General features: G+C 52.7%; 1 protein-coding gene across 4 annotated transcripts in view; it reads right to left on the bottom strand.

Annotated features, from left to right (window-relative positions):
• Positions 1 to 7,867: 7,867 nt before the first annotated feature.
• The window catches only part of LOC111528906 (core histone macro-H2A.1), a 65,625-nt gene continuing 59,826 nt past the window's right edge, over positions 7,868 to 13,666 (bottom strand). For all 4 annotated transcript variants that reach the window (XM_023195773.1, XM_023195790.1, XM_023195782.1 and 1 more), the window contains exon 9: positions 7,868 to 8,626. In XM_023195773.1, the coding sequence (XP_023051541.1) occupies positions 8,461 to 8,626 (166 nt within the window). In that variant the 3' untranslated portion in view covers positions 7,868 to 8,460. The remainder of the gene's footprint in view (positions 8,627 to 13,666) is intronic.

The raw sequence follows: 13,666 nt of genomic DNA, 5'->3' as shown, positions 1-13,666 counted from the left end.
TGCCCAGTGCTTCCCTCACCTGGCTCCCTCCTGCCCCCTCTCACCCCACCCAGGCCACCTCTACGGGGCTCCCTGGATGGTGAGAGGCCTCCCTGTATCATGATCTGTTCCTGGCAATGCCCTTGACAGTGGGGTGGCCTGGGCTGTGAGTAACTTCCCATGTTATAGCTGCGGGGATGGAGGCTCGGAGGGATGGAGCAACCTGCCCGAGATCCCACAGGGAGGTGGTCAATCTGCCTGCAGGGAGGCAAGGACGTCTGGGGCCTTTCTGTCGCCAAGCCCAGTTCTCCCGCCAGGCAAGTCCTCCCTGCCTTGTTGGACTTCCTGTGGCACTCACTGGGTGGACGGCCACACCCGGGACACATCCTCAAAAACTGGCTTCAAGCTGCACGGTCCACAGAGGCTGGCCAGGGCCCGGAGTGGGGTGGTCCTGCTCAGAGGGCGGGTGGGTCGACGGGGGAGGGGGGGCGGGGCTGACAAGCCTTAATGGACACATTGTCCCCTTGCTGTGTGAGCGCCGTCCCGCCACTTCCTCACACGCGTCGTGCTGGATGAGCTCATGTCTGAGGCTGTGGGCGGCACGGGGCAGCCGAGCCGGGCTGCAGGGAGGCCCGTCCGGGAGAAGCCCGCGCGGGCTGGGGCCGGCCGAGCCGTGAGGCGGAACCTTGTAATGAGCGACGCCGGCTGGATTTATGGGGCTGCGCACGTGCGCCTGGCCTTCCTGCGAGGGCCTCCGCATGGGAACAAAAACAAGTCCTGGCCCGAGAATGGCGCGACTGAGTCTTAACAAGGGCGCACTAATTACTGGAAGGCCCGGGCCGGGACCCCAACCTGGGAGGAGCAGAACTTGGGCCCCGTTTCTGTGTCCATTTGGGCTTTGCTGGGGTCCCTTGTCTTTTTACCCAGGAGGCCCAGGAGGAAGCCCAGACTCTCAGGGCCTGCCCCGGCTCCTCCTCTCTCTAGCTCTGTGGTGTTGGACAAGGTGCTCGTCCGCACCTCTTCTCCTTTTTGAGGCCCTTACGGGAGGCAGCATAGGAGGATGAAAGAGAGTTGACCGCGGAGTCACTGGTCCCTCGTTGTGAGTCCTGGTTCTGCCAGGTTCCTGCTGCGTGGCCTGGGCAGGTCACTTCACCTCTCTGATGTAAGCTCCCTTTACCTAGAAAGCGGGGCTATGATGTTCCCTCTGCAGGGCTGTTAGGAGGATTTGATGAAATGATGCAGGCAGACTCCTCAGCCTATTGCCCACCCACGCGCTAACTGGCACACAGGCAGGGATCTCTGCTGCTGTAATTCACAGGCACTCCTGCAGACATTGGCCACTGTTTTCCCTGTTGATCAACACTGGATTTGGCATCTATCCAGGAAGGTCCCATGTCCACTCCCTTTTCAAGTCAGGAGTCTGCAAGAGCAGAAGCACTAGATGCCATGAGACCCCGGCTGTGGTTAGCAGTGGCAAGGTGGGGCCGAGCTGTGGCCTGGTGCCAACATCAGACTCCACGATGTTGAAGCCACCGTGCACCTGCTTGACGCGAGAGGTCCAGCATGATGGGTTACCCCCAGCTGTCACCCGGGTTGACTTTCACATGGGCGTGTTATTCCCATTCTCCCCGGAGTCAGGCCCTCGGCCTGCTGCTTGGCCTTTGAATCCTGTTGTCGATTCATAGAACCACCAAGAGAGAACCCCTGCCCTGCCCTGCCCTGCCCTGTGCCCTTGGGGTGAGGCAGCGAGGGTGCAGCAGGTGTACGGCCCCTGGCTTCTGCCTTCATGGAGGGCAGGGTCTCCTTTGCTTGTCCCCAGAGCCTATTACAGAGCTTGGCCCAGTGGGCTCACGGAATATGTGCGTGAGTGGTGCTCAGCGTCCGATGGGGTAGATGGCCACGTAACCACATGACAGCTGTTCAGAAGGCACAGCGCTGTGGCCGGCAGGTGTGCAGGGTGCACTGAGAGAGAGGGCCATTCCCCAGACAGAGTGGTCAGAGTGGGCTTCCTGGAGGAGGCATAAGGGATATCTAAGAGCAGAGCCCTGCAGGGTTGAGTAGGATTACAAATAAGTGGAGGTTGTAGTGTGTTCTGGTGGGGAACTGGTGTATGCAAAGGCCTAAAGGTGAGATACGAGTGGCCCTAGGGAGGAAGTACAGTAGAGAGCAAGCGAGGGGATTATGTGAGATGAGGCTGAAGAGGACCCTCCTTTCTCCATTCCCAGGCCTGCCAAAGTGTTAGAAGGCAGCTTCGAAACTTCCATGCGACTCAGATTCCTCAGCTATCGAATGGAGGTACGGCCGTCACTATCTGCAGGTGTTGCAGGATTACACGGGCAGAGTGAGTGTGGGGGTTTTGTATGTGTAAAGGGCTGAGTGGGGTGTGGCGATGGTTTTGGGGGTGCTGCCCTTTGAGATGACTTGGGGTGACTAGGGACACATAGGAGGACAGGAGAGGGCCCCCTGGAAAAAGATGCCACTTGGGTGGAATCTCAGTGGATTTGCCCATAATTAAATCCTGGAGGGGCTGTTAGTGACCGCAGACAAATATAAGCACCTTGAGCTCAGTGAAAGTTCCCTAAAGTTAGCCCAGCACTGGCCCAAGGTGGCGTTTCCCTCTAGAGGATGTGGCCTTACGGCCAAGTGCATTCTCTCTCGGGTCCAGAGGCCTCCTTGAGGTGGGAATCCACAGCCAGGACCTCCATGGGACCTAATGAGGAGCTGCTGGCTTTCAATTACATACGCGGCCCTGGCTCTGCGCCGTTTGACTGACAGCTCATTACCCCACTGCCATTTCTGGGCAGTGGAATTTAATCTCCCAGATGGGAAGCAAATCAATTTGCCCATCCGCCGCAGCTGAGCCTACTTGAACTCAACTCTAATTTATTCTCTTAAGCTTAGGAAGCCTTGTCGTTTCAAGGTGCAGAAATATCAGGTTTCCCAGCCAGTCTGGCCAGAGAGTGCACAGGGAGACAAGCTGAGAGGGTCGTGCCTGGAGCCCAACCTGGGTGAGCGGTGGTGGTCAGCACGGGATGTGCCATCACCCTGTGTCAGAAGAAGCTGGGCTCTGGCCCAGCAGGCCGGGCTGGTGGATGGGAAGGGGTGTGTATGGGAATGAGGGATAGTGTGACTCCTGATGTCGGGATCCAGGGTGCCTGTTCCAGGGCTCAGGACAGGAAGAGACTCCCTAGCAAGGCAGATCTGACCTCCTGCCTGCGTGTGTTCTAGGACCATGCTGGTGATCATCACTTAGTGATCACTGCTCTGGTTTCAGGGCTTTGAACATAAGATTTGGAAGGTGTCTTTCTGGGATTTTCAGCTTTTTACTCTCCTCAAGGGGCAGTTACAAACCAGAAGCCAAGGCAGTGACCTTTAACCTGTGACATTGGGACCATTTTCCTCCTCCGCCCAGTAGGGCCATCAGAGGGCTTCTTTGCCAGGGAGTACATGACCTGCTAGGAGTGCTCTAGGGCACATTCATGCAGGCACCGAGTGTGTGCAAGCCGTGGTGGTGAGTGGCTACTGTCCTCTGCTGTGGGTGCTGGGTCCCCCATCAGACGCTGGGGAGTCCTGGTGCCCTGTTCTAAGTTAGCCAAGGGAGTTATTAGCAGAAGATCTGCAGACAGTTCCAGTCACTTCACAGAGCAAAATAGGCCAAGGAGGGCCTGTCAAGGAGAAATGTCAGCTATGTTTTGTGGGAGGCAGAATCCTGGCTGCTCTCTGCCCAAGTTCAAAGGGTGTTTGTCTGCATGTTCCTCCTTTCTATCCTCTGCCAACACAAGGGCTCTGGGGCCTCGCTATGTGCATGTGAATGCATATGTGTGTGCATGTGCACCCATGGGAATGGGTGAGTGTGGGAGGGGTGGGGGTCGCTTAGTGGGGAGAAGGGGAGTGAGGAGGAAGTGCTTCCTATGGAGAGAATGTTTCTAAGACACTCTTCTCTGAGTTCGACAAGGCAGCCCAGGCTGGCTTGGTTTCCAGGGTCAGGGAAAGGCCACTCTATTTACACACCTTTGCAGAGGAGCATGGAGGGCAGGGCGGGGGCGGGGGATTAATGAGCAGTGTTATTGCCTGCCTGTCAGGAGGCTCATGTGATATTGTTTTGATATGGGGGGCCCCCAGAAGCAAACACAACAGACTAGGTTATAAATGGAAGAAAAGGTGGCCTCACCCCTGCCATTGAGTGTTCCCCTTTCTTCTCAGCCGGGAGTGGGCCCCAGGACTCCCTCCTCGCCCCATCGCCTTTAGGTGGATCACTGGAAGGCGGCACCAAGGCCAGCTCCCAAGATAACATCGGCCAGGAGTGCCTGGCAGCAAAAACTAAACATGGTAGTTGCTAATGAATAAATTGAGCAAGACCTCGTTCCAGGACCATTCGGGGTGATTGATTGACAAGGCAGGCTGAGTGCCAAATAAGGACATGAGAGGCTTGCCTGACCCAAAGTAGACAGACCCACAGTGGACAGGCCCAGTGAGGGCTTCCCCCTCCTGAGAAAGGCTGACCACCCCCGGGACTGGGAATGACAGGACCTTGGGTGAGAAAGGGAAGCCCACCTTTTTTGTTTTTCTGTTTTTTTTTTTTCTGTTTTTTTGCCTTAGTGTAAGCCAATTCCTCTGTCAGAGCTGACTGTAGCTGTGACCAAATACAGTCACCTGACCCTGAATGGGAGGGGGAATTCTGCCACAGACAAATCCATGCATAGACAACTCCAAATGCTGGGGATGGCATGCAGTGAGCAGAGGCCAGGGCTGAAGCGGCTGTCCTAGGTGGGAAGAGGGTGAAGGCAGAGTCTCCGTGGAGAGGGTGCAGGAGCGCCCCAGCTGGTGCTGACGGAGCAGCCTCTATGCTAGCTTGCCGTCTGTTACCCACGGCCTTGCTCTCCTGACCTGGGAGATTCCACCTTTTCCTATCAAATCCAGCACTAGGCCTTCTGCTCCAAGAAGCCTTCCCTGAGCCTGCTCAGCCAGAGAGCAAAACTCCCTGCTCTGGGCCCCTGCCTTTTTAGCAGGTACTTCTCTGAGTTAGTGCTTGCTGGACAATGCTTGCTTACCTGCCTTTGTAAGAAACCCTTAATCCAAGGCCTCTTTCATAGAAAGCATTTAGTAAGTCCTTGCTGACCACTGGATTGCTTTAAATGCACATTCCTATTCGTCTGTCATCCAACAAGTTCTGTTTAAGTTCCCAGGGCCAGCCACACAGGACCTCTCAGTGAGTAGGCAAGCCCTGCATAACCTGAAGAACAAAATATTGGGATGGATAGCAAAGGAGAATTCAGCTCCAGGAGCTGGTTGTAGAGTCGGAGCTGGGTTCAAATCCCACCTCCACCATTCATGGCTGTGTGACCTTAGGGAATACATTTCACTTCTTTGTGAGATAGTATTACCTATCTCATAGGGTTGCCATGAGAAGTCAATGATGTATGTAGAAGACACACACATACAGTGGTTGTTATTGTCAGTTTAGTACCAGTTGGAGCCACAGCATTGCGTTAGAACTCAGATGTCATTTAAAGGCGCCCATGGAGGAGCACTGAGAAAATCGTCTGGATTATTCGGGACGGGGGCCAGCTGTTGAGGGCAAGAATTGTTCTTGAGAAACGAATGGGAGTGGGTGTTGTCTGCCTAATGCTGCCATTGGATCACAGGGTTGTGTGGCTGTGAGGCTGGGGGAGGCTGGGGGGACTCAGCACAGCGACAGTGGCTGGGGCAGCTGTTGGTGGCATCCACTGCAAGCCTGCCTCTGAAGGCTTACAGTAAAGGGAAGGGCTGGGCTGCAACACTTCACCTCTCTAGAACCTGCAGGATTTTACCCCCTCACAAAATACTCTCATTTCTGTTAAGTTTTACTAACTGCAAACTTGTCTTTTGAATAGAGGCATGTGTGCATTTCAAGCGTTCCTTGCAGTTGCACCAATTTTTTTGAAAGTAATGAGCTTTTTTCCTCCTTAAAGCATGAGGCTGACATCAGAGAACAGTTTTTGATCCCAGTTTTAAAAATAAACTGAGTGGCTTAGCAATGGTGGGAACCCCAGGCAGCTTGTTGGCTCACTTTCCCTCAGTTTCACTGAAAAGAATTTCTACAGTGTGCCCACATCACAGGGCATGATGCACTTTGGATTATTCAAAGTTTAGAAACATTTAGGTGATTATGGTAAATCATTCATGCAAATAGCAATAAATACAATTTACTCTTTTGTGCAATCACAAGGAGAGCAGAAATCCGCAGCCCTTTTCTGTAGTTCTCAATCCTTTTAGCGACATCTAGTGGAAGATCTTTGAAAAACACATTTGCTTCTGCGGTGTTCCTCCAAAGTTAAGCCCATCCAATTAAGTCATTTAAACTTGGTTACATCTACGAGTCCCTTTGTGTTTCAGTCTCTGAGTTAGAAATACCAAGGCCAAATGGACTCTCTTTGCTGGTAAGCGCATGCCATCAGGGACCCTATATCACAATAGTCAGAAACTCTGCATTTGAATCTGGTTGTCACTTTTCAGCAGTGTGATCACCTCCAGCTATAAAATGTATCTAATAATAGGACCTGCCCTATAGGGTTATTGCAAGGACCAAATGAAATGAGAATCATGAAGGACTCAGCACGGCACCTGCCATACAGTAAATATCAGTCTGACCAGCTAACAGTGGCCACAGTTTTCCACCACCCTCCGTCCACACTGCAGATCCTACCTGCACAAATGCTCTTGGGTGGTGGGCGCATAGTATGGTTTGTCTAAGCAGTTTGCTGGTATGAACTATGAAGTGGTATCATTTTAAGATGCATCTTCTTATAAAGATAATGCATTCCCCCCCGCGCCCCCACCCCCCGCTCTCTCTCATTTCAAATCAAGAAACAGGAATACATCATCTAGACCCAGCAAAGATCTTGGGAAAAAATGCCACAGAACTCCTTATGTTCAGATGAAATTTGGAAAAATCATCTTTCAGGTTTAAGTTGGAAGTCGTTGCCTTTTCATGGAAAAGATTGGTTGTGTGATGGTCTAGGGTCTTCTGTTTTGAAGAGCTTGTATTAGGCAGTTTGGGAAGGAAAAATGATCCTTTACATTCATCCATGATATGAAGTGTACTGCATATTTATTCCTGGTTCAAGTCTGCTTTAGATGCAGGCATGTTTCTTTTCTTTTCTTTTCTTTCTTTCAGAGATGGAAAGAGTCTTCTGTGTATTTTAGGCAAATTAAGGTTAAGGTTTAAGTGCACTTTGAAGCAAAACGTGTCCACGTTTTGCTAACATATTTTAGCTACTCTGGCTTGGCTGAGGTCTTCGTAAATAATCAACATCCCTCAACAGCCTTGGCGGTGAGAAGGCATGCGAAAGCTGCCAGCACATCCCAGAAGCCTTGGCTGTGGCAGCTTGTCCTTGGAAAGCTCCCGGCACCCTTCTGCCAGGGATCCTGTCCTGCAGGGATGACAGACCCAGCAGTCCCGGCAGAGGGCATGAGGCTCCAGCAGCTCCATCAGCAAGTGGCCAGGCCCAGCCCTGAGCCAGAGACTGTCAGAAGGGGACAATGGTAAGGAGAGAGCTGGGCTCAGGGTCTGGAGCCCTGGCTCTGCGCCAGCCTGCCACATGCCACCTGCACAGCTTTTGATATACTCCCTCCTTCCTCTGTGGAATGGGGATAACACCCTGGCCCAAGGGTCACACAGAACCAAAAGGTGAGGCTTTATAAAAATTCTCTCTACAAACCACTGAGACGAGCAGATGGCCCACACCCACCCAGGTTGCACTGAACACTGTGGAGCATCCAAGGAGTTGTGGGGGCAGGGCGGGGGTTGAGGGGGATGGGCTGCCCTGCTCCCACATCCTGTGACTGCAGAGGCCAACTTAGGACCCGCGACTTACAGGCACAATAACGGAAACACACCAGTCACAACAACAGTTTAACATTTTACTAAATCAACTCGCACAAATTCCAAATTGCAAATATAATTAAGGACAACAGATTCTGCTTTGCCTTATTAAATCTTCCATTTTCAAATCCATCATTAAGACAAAAAGTAACCAAAAATTAGGTCTGTTGCAAATTCATGATTCTTCTGAGAGGGAAAAAAAAGAACATTAGAGTAAAAAGAACGCCACTGGGTGTACGATAAAGCACCACAACACACGGTTACAAACGGGGCTTCCTGGCTTCGGTGACAGGTAAAAGACGCTGTTCTCCCCACTGCTGTGCGTCAATTAGGGTTTCATTAAAATAAAACTATAAAATCTCCTAGGTTACACTAAGTCAGACACGGTCTGGAACACAGTGCTTAACAACAGTAATGCCAACTATCAGTGCTAACATAAAAACATTTTAGAAGGTCAAAAACAATTAAACTGGTAAACCAAAGCCTTATTTTCCCTAGATGAGCAAAATTGAAAATGAAAGGGGTCCCACCTCCCAGTAGGAGTGAAGGGGATTTTTTTTTTTTTTTTTAAATTGGAGGTGGGGTACATGGTGCAGCTGGTTCTGTCGTTGCTCAGCCTAGTTGGCGTCCAGCTTGGCCATTTCCTGCACGTAGATGCCTATACTCTCGCTGTCAAAGAGCACGAAGTACACCGTTTTGATGGAAGAGGACATTGTGGACACGAAGTAACTGGAGATGGCCTTCAGAATCAGCTGAGCTGCTGTCTGCTTTGGAAAACCGTTCCTGGAGAAGAGAAAACAAGCACTCAGCAACCGGGATGCCATGGGGACCGCAGGACCAGCCCCACCCTACGGGCCACCTCCCTCTGTGCTGCAGCTTGCTGTGTATTGGGTCCGTGTCTGTTGAGCCCCGTGTCTGCTTGTATACCAGCGTGGGAAAGCCCAGTGCCCAGAAGACAGGACGGGGGACAGACAACTGGACAGAGAGCTGGCACCTGCAGAAGGACGTGCTATGTGCTTTTAGAGAAGGCAGCAGCCAGCAAACAGAATAGTGTTTTGTGGTGTGCATTAAGCCCCCGAAGTGCAGTGTGAGCTCCTGATTTTCTTTTTCTGTCATGCCTTTGACTAGCACAGTGCCTGAGCCATAGCCCAGGGCTCTCGATGTCAGCCCCAGGGGATGACTGCAGGTTCTCTGGGAAGGCACTGACCTCTATCCACCCACACAGAAGAGTTACCCCTTCATACCAGGGGCCACTGCCCAGGAATCCACCCTCTAACACACACCAGGGGTACCACCCCAGAGGCCACAACGCAGGGAGCAGTGGGCTCTTCAACTCAGGGCTATCCAAGTTTCTGAGCCAAATGTATTTGAATCCACATACATTTCCGCTTCAAATGTCATGTGGCAATTTTTGGAGGTAGATGCTCTGGACTTAAAAATGTGAAATCGGGACTGGCCCTCGCTGCTCTGTGGTGTGCCTGAGGCTGCTCCTGGTCAGCATGGCATGTGGGTAGCCCAGGAGACCCAGGAGGAGATGGGCAGCTTGCCTACTCTAGTGAAAACCTGGGTTTAGAGCCAGTGGCCCTGGATTCACATCCCTTACTGGTCCCATTTTACAGTTAAGGATACTGAGGGTGAGTCTGGGGTCAGCTCTCATGGGTGGCTCTTTGTTCACTGGCAGATCTATGGTCATCGATCTGCCTGAGCCTGTGGGTGTGTTGGTGTCCAAAGCGCTGGGCCAGTCCGCCTGTTTCAGCTGGAGTTCTCCTTCACGTGAGGCACCTGCTGCCAGGTGGAGGGGTTTCCAGAGGTGTAAGGTAGGCATCTACTGTAGTACTGCTAGCCTCACTCGCTGCATGCCTGTGCATTCTGAACCTCCTGGCTTGGCCCTGGAGCACCTCAGTGGTCCACTGTTGACAGTGCACAGTGCATTTCACAGCCACAGGGGAAACCCTCTTGTGACTTGCTTTTGACCATACACTGCTTCACCCAGCTTGTGGAGACTTAGGAGCTTCTGGATGCCTCGGGAGTGGCGTTCCCTCTTGGAGGACAAGAGATGTGCCCTCAGCCTATGTGAAGGAGCCTGCGGGCAATCAATCAGTGGGGGGCAAGCCACGGTTCCTTCACACACAGGTGGCAGCTCCTCAGCCACAGAGCACACCCACAGAGCAGCAGCCAGTGCATACAACCCTGCCCATGAGAGGCGTCAGAGCTCCAGAGCCGCTCTGGCCACAAGAGTGGTGTCAGACCTGTGCAGCCTCCTCCTGGGAGACCCTGGTGATTCTAGACCAATAGGTGGGCCAGGATAGTGGGTGTCATGTACAGTGAAGGAAAAGGGCTCTGCTGAGAGCAGACAGGTCATTCCTCCGGCACCAGTGCTGTCTGCAGATCTGAAATCTCGGCCCACACCAGGCACAGCTGCCTTTACTATACTCACAGGAGTCAAGGAGCACAGAGGACAGGTTATCTGGATTGAGCCATGTTGGGAACTGCTTGAGGAGATAAACTCAGTCTTCCATTTTTGGGGGGCATCTTTCCAGCAGCTCAGGCTGCTTCCAGATACGGGCTGGGCTCCTCAGTCCTGTTGCAGCCTGCACTTGGGCCAAAGGGCCAAGAGCTTCTGGAGCAGGCAGAACCCTGTCTGTGGATGTGACCTGGATGAACGGGGGCTGCAGGGTGCTGAGAGGAGCTGTGAGAAGTTGCTTTCTGCATGTGAAGCCCAAGACTATGCTCTGCCAGCTCCAAGGTTCCTGCAGCGAGGTGCCCTCCTGCCTGTCTCAGCCTCACATGTGCACAGGGGGCTGGGCTGAGGGCCTGTGGAACTGCTGCAAATAGCAGTTGTCAGGTGGCCTGACGGTCTGCCTAGCTGAGCTAGCCCTGGGGCAGGGCTTCTGTAGCTGCAGCCGGGCTGTGTGCCCAGGCAGCTGTCTCCAATGGTTAGCTACATTCCACACAAGCTGGGTGAGATGTGGTATGATGCGGACACAGTGTGGTCTGGCCCATGCTGTGCCATGCTGACTGGAAGGTCCCAAGGGGTTTCCATGGAACACACCAAAAGTGTGCCGGTCACTCCTGCCTGTGACCAGTGCTTTCTGACACAGACCCCTCCTGGGGTTTTCCCTGCCTCTGCCTTGGATCCTTACAAAAGGGTATGTGACTTTCAGTGAGGAAATATTCTTTTCTATTCCTCTACATCAACAGTTCTCACACTTCAGCCTGCATCAGAATTCTGGAGAGCTTGTCAAAACCCAACAGTTTGATTCAGCAGGTCTAGCAACTTTTGAGAACTGCTGTTCTACAAATAGCCAGCATGGACTTCATAATCTAAGCTTGCAGGGTGGACCCAGATGTTGAGGATCTGCAAATGGGGGAGGGAAGTCAGCATCCAATGTTTTAGACTTGCAGTGCCCACACCTGCCTGCACTCCCATTTAACAGCAGACTGTTCCACCGGAATGTCGCTGGCCTTGCAAGCATTTCAAGGTTGTTGGTGGGTGAACATGAATCTGAATTTGTTTCCAGGAAAACCCTTTGCTGACAAATCCAGCCCTCTGTCCTAGGAAGCTACAGCCTAAGAAAGAAACCCTGCTATGGGACTGTGGCTACTCTGGACTGAGCAGGCTGCCAGGAAGGAATGGCGGAGGTAACGGCTTTCCTAACATTTTCTGGGGGGTCTCAAAATGTCTTGCTGCCAGTTAGAATGCCTGTAGCAAAATGGAATGTGTAGGTGGATGCCCTGCAGGAGCACTCCACACAAAGCCCGGAGGCCTCCAGACAGAAGCAGCAGTAGCACACGCAGCAGCTGGGGCAGGTCAGACCCAGGTCTGCCTCTGAGGCATGGGTGGCCTGACAGCCCTCCTCCCTCCAGGGTAGAGAAGCAGAGTGGTTAAGAGCTCAGGATATCCTGGAGTCACACAGGATTTGAGTTGTGGTCCCGCTTCGGTGCCTTGTTTCCCCATCCCGTGCAATGGAGTCAGAGTATGGGACAGGAAAATGCACAGCAAGCATGGCACAGAGTCTTCAGTTAAGAGGAACTGTCTATAAAGTAGGTGGCTTTGAAGGGTCTTTTAAAAGGCTCATGCAGTAGAAAACTGCCTCCTCCACCCTCGTCCCTGGGATAGCTGTGACTGGGTGACTGCTGTTGTCCTTGCAGTTACACTGTGCTAACAATGTTGGCCTCAGAACCCAGAGAGCTGCTGGCCATGACTGTGGGCATGCAGTAGCAGGGGCTACACAGAGGCTCCCCGGCGCAGTACTGACTACTTTCAGGTGCACTCATGCCCACTGGTGTTGCATCTTTAGCTTCTTAGCTGGGTTCACTTGCTACTTGTATAACCATGGCCCCTCTGAACAGCCGTTCCTGCCTGGCCTGGCCTCTGTGACGGCCACTCTGTCCTACAGCTGCACTGCCCTCCTTTCAGACCAGATGCTGCAGAGCAAGAGGGGCTAAGGGCTTCCACTCTAGAGTCAGAATTGGGTTTGAATCCCAGCTGCTGTGGGCCAGGGTGTTAACCTCTCTAAACATTAGTTTCCTCCACTAGAAATTAGGTGTTTCAGGGGTCTAATGCAATGATGACAATGGTGGTGATGATGAGGCTGCCACTGCTGCGGCCACCATCAGCCCCGCCCAGGAGATGAGTGCACTGTGTGTTGTTTCCACTCTCTTCAGCCCCTGATCTGGCCTGTGGGTTGTGTTTATGGAATATTCCTTAAGTTCCTCTGGAGTCAAGTGTTTCCTACACCATAGGGCTGGGACCTTGAGCAGACTAAAAGAGGCATCTGAGCTTTCCCTAAAGTCACTCCAATTGTGTAATGACCTTTGCCTTTCCCAAGAGTACTAGACCTCGGTTTCCCAGGGCCAGTGCAAGATGCCCACTTGGGTCAGCCTGCTCAGTAATAGCTGGGGGTGTACACATTGGATGCCTGTCCCACGGTCCTGTCTGGACATGCAGGAACTCTAGGTCCACCAAGGACCCCATCCCAGTTCTGTTCAGCCCTCTTCTTGAGTGGGGCTTCACCACACACCCCTGTTTTCAGTGAGCTCACCTTCCAGGGCTGGAGCCAGGCAGGTATGCAGCAAATCCAGGTTAGGAGCTCATTAGGGACCTCAGAGAGTCACAGGAGAAGAGGCTATATCCTGGGAGTCCAGGGAGATTTTCTGGAGCAGCCAGACTGGGGGCTTGCCCTTGATGACTGGGGAGGAGTAGAGGTGGATTCTGGTATTCTTTGTCTGTCAGTCACTTAGGGTATAGACATACTTCTGCTAAGATTAGGTCCCCCTCGCACTGTGCTGTGGGCTGCTCTTAGGCCTTTACCATTTTTTAGTAATTGCCAGGTTGTCTGAAGTTGCCCCACACATAGGCCATTTTGATCCAAGTCATCATCAGGATCCTGAGCCGAGAGCAACGGTATACAGGAAGGAGAACATTCAGAAGCGATGGTGATGGGGCTACCACTCCCCTGAGCTGTGCCCCCTGCAGCTAGAGAGGGGATAGGGCAGCCCCAAAGTGGCCTCTCACTTGAGGCCCCCAGGCTTTGGGTAAATGAAAAATTCTCCCCTATTCAAAGGCCAAAGGCCTTTGAGTTTCTGTCCTTTTATCTCACCTCTGAGGCCAGTGGTTAAGAGGGGAAAGAGGCTGATGGCTATACTTGGGAAGGTCAGGGAGTTCCCAGGTAGTGTTTTATGCAAAGAGAGTACACAGGCAGGGGACAGCCCTGTGGTGGGATGAGAGGAGGTAGGATCTGGGGTCTGGCTGACCAATGGAGACAGGAGGCAGGGGTTCCATGAGCCTAACAGCTCTGAAGCCAAGGGCTTCCGATCAAA

This window comes from Piliocolobus tephrosceles, chromosome 4, assembly GCF_002776525.5.
Source record: "Piliocolobus tephrosceles isolate RC106 chromosome 4, ASM277652v3, whole genome shotgun sequence".
Lineage (NCBI taxonomy): Eukaryota > Metazoa > Chordata > Mammalia > Primates > Cercopithecidae > Piliocolobus > Piliocolobus tephrosceles.
The sequence above is the reverse complement of the archived record's forward strand: the minus strand, read 5'-3'. Positions and strand labels throughout refer to the sequence as shown.